At 42.7% G+C, this 11,919-nt stretch overlaps 1 protein-coding gene across 2 annotated transcripts in view; it reads left to right on the forward strand.

Moving 5' to 3' along the window:
• EGFR (epidermal growth factor receptor) overlaps positions 1 to 9,499 on the forward strand; it is a 160,931-nt gene extending 151,432 nt beyond the window's left edge. Inside the window, exons 25-28 of one of the 2 annotated variants that reach the window (XM_085320228.1) lie at positions 204 to 371; positions 468 to 515; positions 674 to 779; positions 1,827 to 9,499. In XM_085320228.1, the coding sequence (XP_085176354.1) occupies positions 204 to 371; positions 468 to 515; positions 674 to 779; positions 1,827 to 2,203 (699 nt within the window). In that variant the 3' untranslated portion in view covers positions 2,204 to 9,499. The remainder of the gene's footprint in view (positions 1 to 203; positions 372 to 467; positions 516 to 673; positions 780 to 1,826) is intronic. The other variant, XM_085320229.1, reaches the window with a different exon arrangement.
• Positions 9,500 to 11,919: the final 2,420 nt, after the last annotated feature.

An 11,919-nucleotide genomic window follows, 5' to 3' on the forward strand; every position in this document is an offset into this window, starting at 1 on the left:
GTAAAAGGAAACAGAGCAGAACTGTGCTCTGTGGAGTGACAGAGCTATTTCACAAAGCTCGCAGTCAATAACCTCAGTATGAGTTGAGGAAATACGTTTCCTTTAATTTTTAGCTCATATTGATAATGTAAGACCAGATTTACTGGATAGGATTTACTTGAAAGATGTCTGAGAGTCCTCTCGCACGGTGGTTTGTCTGACAGGGAGATGAAAGGATGCACTTGCCCAGCCCCACGGATTCAAAGTTTTATCGCACCCTGATGGAAGAGGAAGACATGGAAGATATAGTGGATGCYGACGAATATCTCGTTCCACACCAGGGATTTTTCAACAGCCCCTCAACATCCCGGACTCCACTCTTGAGTTCATTGGTATGAAGCTTTTCATCTATGAATACAAGGCAAGCAATTTTCGAATGAACTGTTTCTCATGTGACRTCTGTATTTTTTTYTCTCTCTCTCTAAAAGAGTGCTACTAGCAACAATTCTGCCACAACCTGTATTGACAGAAATGGGGTAAGTGTGATGACCTCTGAAAACGGAGTAGCAGCACTGAGAGATCCTTTTCCTTTTGAACCACCTCACCTTCCCTTTTGTTCACTTGTTTTGGTGGCTCAACTTCTACAAAACACTCCCTTTAATACTAATTTTCTGAACCTGTGCTTCCAACCTAGCAGGGACACCCTGTGAGGGAAGACAGCTTTGCCCAGAGGTATAGTTCAGACCCAACAGGTGCTTTCTTGGAGGACAGCATAGATGACAGCTTCCTGCCTGCTCCAGGTGAGTACCTCTCCTGTTTTTCCATCCTAAGGGCCATTCACTGGTGAGCCATGTGGTTACATCTTTGAGGATTCTCACTCCAATATAACAATTTTCCTTCCTTTTCCATAGAACAGAAAGAGCTCTTCCTACTCTCCCCCCCTTTTTTTTCTCAGTAAACAGGAAAATGGATGCACCTTTGGAAAATGCATTCACATTTCCTCTTCTTGTACTTTTTCTGTCTGCTTCTGACAGCCTCTCACTTCAGTTACTTCACCTGCTAGATTCCTCGTATTTGCTGTGTGCACCATCTGGCCAGGGATTTTGGAAATACGTGTGTATATTTAAAGTTTCTACTATTCTTGCACTTCAGAAAATCTCCTCTAAAAACTCTTCTCACCCCTTAAACCATTTCTGCAATATAAAGAGTTTTGTTTGTTTCAATGCTTTCAAATGTTGATACGACGAGGGAAGTTCACAGTTTGACRTGAACTTATGGAGAAGGCAAGGCGGTGGGCACTGAGGGAGCTGGTGCTGGGTTACGCACTCGTAATGCCTTGTGTCGGTACAAAAACAAAAAAAAAACAAACAAAAACCACCAACAAAAACATACAGATGAAAAGAGAAGGAGACCCAGCAAGGACTGGTATTCAAGTGAGACATGGAGTCTCTGTTACTGCCCATCCTGTATTTCCTAGGCATATTCTCATCTCTGAGATTTTTTCTATGGAAAGAGCTTCTGGCAGCTAAACTCCCTGACTGAAATTTCAGAACTTAGCCACCTACATGTCACTAAAATCAGCAGTATYTATCTAGCTGTCTCATGGTTGAGGTCATCTTTCTGCTGCTTTGCAAATTTAATTCCTGTAGGTTGGCTTCAGAGCACTGCATTTTGTGCCATGAAGTGGCAGTCACGGCATTTGGCTYTCTCCGAATCCTGGCGCAGAGCTGAGAAGCTGTGTATGAGAAGTAGCCTGCAGCTGGGTTAAAGCTACACGTRAAATCATGCAAGCAGCCACATTAGTTGTATGTCTTCATTTCTCACTCTTCTTTTTTTTTTAATTCCAGAGTATGTAAACCAGTCGATGCCCAAGAAACCATCTGTGGCAGTGGTCCAGAATCCGATCTACAACAACTGCTCTCTCACGGGAAACTCAAAGCTCTCCACAGACTCGGGCTACCAGAATTCCCACAGCACAGCTGTGGACAACCCTGAGTATCTCAACACCAACCAGTCTCCTCTAGGCAAAACAGTCTTTGAGAGCTCTCCGTATTGGATCCAGGCGGGCAATCACCAAATAAACCTGGACAATCCTGACTATCAACAGGACTTTTTGCCGAAGGAAAACAAACCTAATGGTCTCTTGAAAGTTCCTGCAGCAGAAAACCCAGAGTACTTAAGGGTAGCAGCACCAAAAAGTGAATACATTGAAGCCACAGCATGACCATAGAGAATTTCTTCTTGCAGTGAGGCAAGCCAGACTCTTGGTGAATCACCTGGCTGCTGCAAGAACAGACTCTGCACAGAGCAAGTGGTAACAGCAATGCATCAATGAGCACATCTTTCCCTTCCAGCTTGTGGGCTGAAATTGCGAAGCTCATTTGACAATATGATTTGGGGGATTCCTTTGCCCATTTCCGTGTAATAGCTTAGGCCCGTACGCTGCATTCAGATGCATGTTGGAATAGAGTGAGATCTTCCTGTATAGAAGAAATAGCGGATGCATTCCTTTCATTTTCAGATGGTAGCATTGTAAGAAGCCATTCTGTGATGAATTTGAGAGCTGCACACATTGTACAGTCAAATTCCTTTCTACAGTGCATATTTTTATAAATGTTTCTAACAGAATTTTTGGATCTTTTACAAGATCAGATGCTTGTACTGCTGGTCTGTTATGTGGTGCTCAGATCATCAACAAGGAAAAAAATGATGCTATAAAATACTCTTGAGAAGAGTTTTCCAAAAGTCCTGGAACATAAATAGCTATTCCAAACCATTGGATTTTTGTTTTTACAAATTAGCTCTGTATACTACTTTTTGGCATGAACAGGAGAAATGCATCTGGGGGATGTATGGGAGATTCTGTTCACAGAAGTATGAAGTGGATCACTCTGGGGAAAACTAGCACAAGGACCGAATGGCAAGACACATCACCTTCTGACCACTACTGCTAAAAACTGACAGGAGGAACTCAGCTCAAAGCCCTTTATAAATGTTTATAAAGTGCTCACTAGTCTGTTTCCTGATGGTCAAACACGAGATACTTTCTCTCATCCATTATGCAGCTGTAGAGTTGTCAAAAATGCCATTTTCTTTTTTTAACAAAATCGCTAAAGATGTTGCCATAACTGAAAAATGAAGTGTCAAATAACATTTAACAGACTTTAATTAAATGTCAAGGAAATGCAAACGGTGGCAAATTGGAGCACTCGTGAGACAGACGGGCCGCAAGAACTACACCACGTTAAACTAGACTAGGGCAAGAAACACAGGTAGCTCTAGCCAAGCAGTTCTGTCTCCCYTCTTAAAGTGGCTCAGAGCAGGAATCGTTTTTGTGCGTGCATTTGGCAAAGAAAAGGAGCACCTCCACGTTACCCTTTACCGACTTCAAGGCAGTTGCTGCCAATTCCTGTATCATTGTAGGGCAGGGGCCAGGGCTGTTTGCCTGACCGTCCCTGTGCCACGTGAGGGCCTTTCGTCGTTAAYGTTTCGTACAGACCTAGGGGGAGTAAAATGCTTCAGGTGTGAATTTAGTGAGCAATTTAGAACCATCTCACCACTAGTTTGGCAGTAGTATCTTAACCAAGTCTTTAGATCAGAAATGAAAGGCGCATTTGGTGATTTTTGTATTAATGCCCTGATCTAGCCAAGTGCTAGGTATTCGCTTGAGGTAGCATAAGCAGCTGAGCTGCCGAGGATATGTATTTTTTGAAGGGCAAGGTACTGTCAATTTTATGCTGCCAGTATGTTTTGAATATTGCAGTATGTACTTCAGTTTACATACTGCATCTGGAGTCTAGGATCAAGCAGAAAATCCTTAGAAAACCCTTAGTTTTTGCAGATTTGTCGAGGATTGATGGAAAAGAATGATCATGTGAAATGACCCCTTGAAAAGTAATGCAGTGTAAAATGCATTTATGGCTTGTACGTGTGCAGTAGTTCATCAGCCACACAGCCGTCTGGGGTAATGCAGTGTATTTGGTCAAAATCCAAAGGTTTGTCCTGTTGTGCTGTCTGGGACATCTGTGTCACAGTGACAAAAGTCCCCGCCGCAGCCTTGTGGAGGGTGCAGTGTTTGACTTTGATTAGTACTGCCTGGTATTCAAAACATAAACTAGAGTCTAGTTCCCACGTTCAGTTAACAGCAGATTTCTCCTTGCATTCCTGAGAGCAGATTTGTTGTGCTGCTCTCCTCAGCGTGCAACATGTACACACAGGCAGTGCCGCTTCTCTCCCAGCACTGCCCCAGAAAAAATATATATAAAATCCCCRAATATTTTAATGGAAATTATGGAAAATTTATCAGTTTGGTAAATCTGTTACAACTCCAGGCAAAACACTAGAAAGTTATAAAGTGCAGCGTTTTCCTAGAGAATCTAATGCCATTATGCAGAATAATTTATTTATATTTTAATTATTTGAATCCGTTATCTTAAAAAAACACTAAGAAGTACCAATAGGTATCACCAGCATTATGTAGCATGAAAACTATTTAATATAGAATAATATGCTTGCCTTTTTAAAACAATTTATGAGGGATTCAGTAACAATTCTTCATTAGAACCGTGGAGACTCATTTAAAAACTCAGAAATGTAAGTCTAAAAAATCTTCTTTGTTTTGAATGTACTGTCCACTGTTGAGAAGCATAGGAGAGAGGATGCAGAAACCACAAGCCCATGATACAAATGTACAAGACGCCTCCAGATTTATGGGATTAGCAGTACTGTAAAATAATCCTCGTAAACAGGCATCCTCTAAGCTGTGATTTGCAAATAGGCAGCTCAGTAGCGATTCGAAAGCCACCAAAAATAAGAAGTGGGCCGTGCGCGGTRGCCTGTGGGCCACTGCCTCCAGGGCAGATTCGGTGGCGCTGGGAGCGGAGGGACTGTGCAGCGGCACGGCACTTGCTGGAGGCATAGGGGCTACGCTGGCTGCTGCTAGCAGGGCTAAGGCACATTAGCAATTTACCAAATTATTTCCCCCAATGAAAAGAAATTAATATGCCGCTGAAAGGATGCGTTTTTCCCGTGGTAGCTCACAGAGGGTGCGGCAGCAGGCTCCTCGTGGGTGCCCAGAAGGACCAACGCGGTTCCGCAGCGGTTTCGTGGTGCTCGTGGGATCTTGCTGGCGCAGCGTTGTATGCATTTCAGGCTGCTTGAATGGGGCATGAATCTTGTGTTTTTGCAAAGATGAGCAAAATAAACATGCTGCATCTTGAGATCTCACATAAATCATCATCCAAATATAACTTGAAAGTTCTGCACTTGTCTCTCAGGAGCTGTGGGTATAAAATGCTGATTTTTGAAGTACAGCTAAATGGGGAAATGTAGCAGGCCACAGCCACTTTTAAAAGCTAAATCTTACCAATAAATAAAAAATGTTCTTTTTACTATATTTCTCATGGAAGACAAAATGACACAACTTGTAAGTTAGAGCATTCAGCATCTCTTAATCATTGGTGTAGCAGTTAATAGAGAACTATTTTTGTAATAGTAATTTAAGCGCTACAGACTCAGAGCCTTTTGATAACTGCAAAGTGCATGGAAATAAGTCAGTCGTCATGCTGCCTTGATGTTTTTCAGTGATCTGTGTACTTTACTTCATTTGGGCCTTAGGTTGTTTGGTTTTGCTCTAAAGGGAGCTGTCTTGGGAAATTTCCTTTGCAGTACATCTTGTAGAGCAAATTCATCGGAGAGCCCAGTGGCTTGCTTTTGCTTCCAGCTGACAGGYAACAACGTGATGAGGTTTCTAGTGAGAGTTGTTTGAAATAGGTGACATACATCATAGATTTGGAGTGCTTAAAGGTGATTTACTGTCCCCTCATGTCTTATTCGGCTAGCCACGTGAAGCCCTGACATTAGAAAATATGGTCAGGGTCTTGTAGGGAAAACAGTGCTGGGGCAGGGGTGCAGCCGTACYGGCTACAGATGCCAGATTTCCCAAGGGACGTTAGTGAAGTCATTGGCTTTTACTGCCGAGCGGAGGTGGGAATAGATGTACAAATGGCTCCAAACRGCTGGCTTAGAGCTAAATCTGCTGCACTCCTACGGAGACTGCTGTGCAAAACCCGAAGTACTCTGCCTTTGGACTGCGGGGCAAATTTCCTCCCTCCTCGTGCCTGAAGGTCTCAGCTAGGAGTGTAGTAGGATCACGGATGGCTTCAGCAGCTCCCATCAGCAGGTGCCTGGGGCGGGGGGTTCCTTGGTCTCTCTGGGGGTGCTTCAGGGTGTCAGCGAGAAACTTTGCATTTCCTGACAAGCGCTCATTTTTCAGCTTCAGAGTTCAACATCCTCTATTAGCATGACTGCTGCCTCTCCAAATAAGCAGTTGCAGTYGGTTACTCTGGCTTTTATTCCMCMCACACACACACACACCCCGCATTTCTCTGTGAGAAAACATTTGAATCAGGACAAAGTGTGAAAATGGACTCAGATCCTCCCTCCTGATGAAAACCGGTATATTGATGAAATTTCAAACTGTGCGTGTAACACTTAGCAAGAATGCTTTGTAATGTTTTATCACCACTAACTCACATTTTTATATTGGAATCCCATTTCTAGCTTCCTGTTTGTAAGTTTTATTTGTTGGTTCTGGCATACAACTTTTTAAGGAGTCTTTTTTTTTAAGAAAAAGAGATTAATAGAAAAAAAAGTTTATACAAAAGAAGAAAAAGACACCTTCAAGTAGCTTTTTAAATGGGCTGCGTTAGGACCAAAGATATAATGTCTTATTTTTTTGCTTTAAAGTAATGTGGTATTGATCACCACTTCCACAACATCCCATTACAGGAAAAAGCTATAGATCTCCGTTCTTCATTGGGATCAGCCCAGAGCACCACTAAGCCTGGAGAGCTTGACATGAGGATGAGGCCTGGCAATTGGAAACAAAGCCAAAAATCAGGACCTGGTATTTCTTCAGGGCCACATCCGGAGCCTGTCCTTTGATTCATTCTCTATTCACACACCACCGAAAAAAGGACACAGGAAAAAGAAAAAAAATACATTATGTTTGGGCTCAGCATCAGGAAAAAATAAAAAGCTGTGAAGATGATACATGATTAGATAACTGCTTTTTAACTGAGGAAGTGTGTAGGCAGGCAGTGAGAGTTTAAGATGATAACACTTCTGGTTATGTATTACTTGAATTACATGGGAGAGTTGAAATCATGACACTTGCATGACTGGCTTTACCTCCCACCACATGCTCTGCCCGCTTTCGACACTGTGTATTTTCCAGAGCATCTCTATTACTGCGGCCTGAGACCTGTGGTTCATTCGTGTCRGTAAGAGGTACCGCAAATGAGTCCTTCATTCGTTTACATGGGAAGCTGAATGCAACAGGGAGAGAAGTGCGGAGATTTTAGGCTGCACCTCAGTTAGCAGTCAAGCAAATTCTCAGTAGCATCAGAGAAAAGGGTTTCCAGAGCAAAGAGAGCGAACGGGGGACCTAGCTGGCAAAACTCACGTTACTTCTTACGCCATGGACCTCAGTGGCCAAACATGGTCTGCCAAAATTGAGGCCTTCGTATCCGCTCTCATCCTCGTACGTGTTGCGCTTTGTCACAGACAGGGCTGTCTGGACGCAAGGCTGCTTGGCTTTTGTGGGCTCTCTGTAGCTCTCTCCTTGAAGTAATGTGTTTTCTGATTAATAAGGTGAAAAATCAGAAATGAAAGCCATAGCTGTGGACCTAATGGCTGGACTTGTGGACTTGTGATTTTGCTGATACGGTACATTACTTYCAGTCGCTCTGGAATTTATCCAGATCAGCCTCCCAGTCTCTCAYGATTTAGCTGAACAGTGTGGATTTTCAAACACCGTCAGTGTTATCATGGTATTTTAAGAAAGGTAAATACGTGAGGCAGTTGCCTAGGATGACAAGAGATTTKGGTCACATACCTGGAAGGTTCCTTTCTAACCCTGGGTTCCTAACATGGCCTCCCTTGAAATTAGTAGAAAGTTTAATTTGATTTTATTGAGAGTACAAAATGAGGCTAACATTGAGTGATTTTGAAAATCCCTCGCAATAATCAGAGATCCTATGGATCCACTGCCCATTTTAGGCTGCTTTCTATTGATGCAATCAATTGAGTATAAGGAATAATGTCTTGGTTTTAATAAACTATCAAGCAATATATCCACAGATGCAGACGGTACCCTTGCAGCGTCATATAGTTACTCAACTATGAAAGCACTATTTGTACAATAAGAAACTCTTGACTTTTATATGGTTTAATGGTTTATACTGTTGATCAAAGATTGTTTGTATATTGAGCGATAAAAATGAGGTGTATATTATTCTTTTTAATTGTTTTTAATTTTTGGAGAACGTTTATTGTAATATACTGTTGTATGTGGGGGGAAGAAATCACAGTGGCTAGCTTGTAGGGTTTTTAGGCAGAGAAGAACTCACGTTAASGGTTCTTTACTGATGGACGTAGATTTTTGTAAAAGTTGTCACCTTGGGGATTTATCCAGAGCTTAGCAAAGGTAATAGCAGGACCCTTTTCTCTCTCCAGGACACTTGGGATTTCTCTCCATGAACTGTGCTGGAATTTCATAATGTGAGCTATAAAACAGTTAACAATTCTGACCGTTGGAAGTGCAATATGAAAGCCCAGGTGCTGTTTATCAGGGCACTAATAAAAGCTGCTCTTTTGAAGTGCATGGCAGGTTCTCACTTCAGTTTCATAACAAACATAGAAGCACAGTCAACGCAATCCCTCAAGTTCAGAGCCACATGACATATGGGTTTTAAGGCCATTCTTTTGCCATTTGTGAATTGTATAATTGTGAGCTGTGCAACAGTGACACAGCAGGACTTCCTGATAAGGAAAAGCAAAATAACAAGATCTCCACCGCAGTCACACTCATGCAAAATGTAGCCTGTACCACTAGAAGCAAAGGAGTAYGTGGGAATGCATAGGAAAGCTATGAACTTTTAATTTCAATGCAATGTAGGAAAGATGAGTAGAAGAACAGTTGTACTACACTAGCAAGAAAGAGAAATTATGTCAGCAAARCCAGTTAAGTGAAACCCAAGGGGCCCCTGAGTGATGGTGTTTAATAATCTAATGGGTGAGATTCATGGCAGACAAAGATAAAGGGAATTACGGGGCCCTGAACATAGTGGAGATTTCTGTGAAGCATTTGGGAGGAAAAGGAAGAGTTCTCTCTCTGTTCTCTAGAAGCAAAATGCATTGGGTTGACAACACAGTAGAGAGAGAGGAGCTGGAACTGTCAGTACACATTCAGCCTGGATAAGTCCCTCGTATCGTGATTAGTAAATTAAATCTTCTTTGTCTTTATGGATGAACTTTGTACACGGGAAAAAAAGCCACTACAGCACCTTTCTCATTTTCATCTTTCCATCCAGWCCCTTCCAATACGTAGGCTGCATGCTTTACCAACTCATTTTATGCAGAAATGACATAGTCTTAATCTTCATATTACCAGTTCTCAGAAATGTCTAATGCTTATTAATGCATGATATTTTTATTTTAATAAAAGTAATTAAATAAATCTTTGCTGGTTTGGGGCAGGTTTTTTTCCTCCTTGGTGATCACCAGTTGGCTTGTGGAGATGTATAAGTTAATATCATGAACTTGAAAAGGAAACTGGAATGTAGGCTGTACTTCCCTACACCTCTTCTATGAAGATCACAGAACAGCTTACAGGTTCAAAAGTCATCTTTATGGGACAGGAAACTGCTATTCTCTGTATTTCACAAATAGGAAAACAGAGGTACAGCAGTGTCTCTAYCCTTACTCATACAGATGGAGTGGGATTTATCCTCCACAGTCAAAGCACTGAAAGAGAGGAACTTAAAATCAAGAATAATACAGGTCTAGAAATGTGTGGATATTCAAGGAGACTGAGCATTCAGGAATTCCACTGAATTCAGTGTTGCCAGCTTAAAATACCTGAAATATAAAAACTGACAAAAGGTACAAAATGATGGGAGTCAAAGAAGCACAACTGCAGTTTAATCCCCRCTCCCCCCATCTGGCTCTGCAGGTTATGATAGGTTAAGAAAGATAGAGAAAATTATAAATACAGCACAGGAATACTAGACTCTTTCCCATACTTCYGTCATTATCCTTAACAGCCATAAGCAAGCCTTGCCCTTTTTTGCTTCTAAACCCAAAGGGGAGAAAAAAAAAAGTGAGTGAGCCTTCAGAGAGCTAATCTAAATGGATAATAATTACATTAGATTGTGTAAAATTTTTCCAAGGTGGCAAATATGAAAAACTACATGCTCTAAGGAGAYCCACAGCCATAGTCCAACCATGTGCCTGGCACAGACCTAAATGCCTATTAAAGCCCTGTAAACTGAAGCCCCTGACTGAGCCCTCCTGGGATGACATGGCTGAGCTTCCTATCCAGCCAGGGAGGCAGCTAGGCTGCCTGCTTTAGGGGCCCMCAAGGGGAAAAAGGATTAAGGGGTGTTCGAATGAGGCATAGGAGAAGTATAGGAGAAGAGTCAGCAATTCCTTTCCAGCCTAGATCCAAAGCTTCAAAGTTGGAATATCACTAAACCTTGAGTTACCTGGGGATAGGTGCATGAGTACGGGCCAGTTCTTATCATCTCCTCTGGCCATGCCATTAATGCCTTTTAGTACATGCACAGTGCAGTGCTGCTCGTTGAAGCACCATGGTTTTCCRTGTAGCATCAAGTCTCCCACTTCCAAACCCGTTGTCTGCTGCCATGCAAGACTGGGGGCACTTTGTGCCTGAAGCTTGGCACCATGATAAATACGGGTTGCTGCTCCTTGCATTGCTCTTCAGTGCTGTTACATTTTGGCAGTAATTTGTCACAGCTGGCCTTGCTCATTCCTGCCCTACAGTCGATAACTGGAGCAAAGCTTCCAAAGCAGCATTTAGCTAKATGTATTGGTACATGGCATGAGTCCAGCAGTAAAGAGAGGCCTTGCTATTACCAAATGCAGGTGCCAGTAATTGAATTTGCTGCCCTGAAGTTGCATCATGTTCATTGACAGCTAAGGGCTCAGCTATTTTAAATTCTGGGCAGCAGTGGGAGAGGATAGTTCACCTCGTATGTTAGTGAGTTGGATCTGTTACTATCCCCCCAGGAGCAGCACTGCTGGCCTGGCACATGCTGAGGGACACATCCYGCTCAGGGCCCTTCACCTTGCTGGCCCCAGCAGGTGAGCTGCATTGACAAGTGTCACTTGGGGCTGGGTGGGCTTCCCTGGTGCTTCCCTGGGCAGGAGGCGGCCTCTTTGGAACCCACCCTTAAGTATAGACTGTGRAGTGAGCCCTCAGCCCCCAAACAAGGAATACTGCTGCTGTTTAACCAGGAGAGGAGCTGATGCTGAGGCTCAGGGGGGTGCTTTAAATCATTTGCAGGCAATTGAGCACCCTCCCCTAAGCACCATCTGTGTGAAGTTTAACACCAGACCTTTTAGTTCAGAAAACCTTTCCTTTTAAAACCTTCTTTTTAAAGACAGCAGAAGGAGCATTATTTGTGCGTGTTTTAACCCCAGAGACTGCTGCTTTTGRTGAGTTATAGCACCATGAAATCAAACACTATCACAGAAATAAAGCAGTAAGTGTCTGTATTCTTTATCTGCTACCACATGGGTTGGTTTCCAGTGTGATATACATTTTTTTTTTTTTTTGGTCACAGATTTACGCATCACACTGGACTTCACTGGACACTGTCGTTCTCAGATAGGAGCGATGATGACGCAGGAGGTGGCTACTCTTGTCTCACAGACAGCTTTATTTTTTTTAATGAATTTGTACTGGCACTCTTCTAAAAAGCCAAAGTACAGCTAATAAGGGTCACAGCTGGCTTTATCAGTTTCCATCTAGCTTTTGGAGTCTGTTAAATCACCAAAAGCAGAAGCACTTCATGCAAGCTTACAGCTTGTGGATAACTAATGCAGTGATGTGCTTTGCCACCACCTGTGGAAACC

This window comes from Rhea americana, unplaced genomic scaffold, assembly GCF_003343005.1.
Source record: "Rhea americana isolate MKP2758 unplaced genomic scaffold, rheAme1 scaffold_62, whole genome shotgun sequence".
Lineage (NCBI taxonomy): Eukaryota > Metazoa > Chordata > Aves > Rheiformes > Rheidae > Rhea > Rhea americana.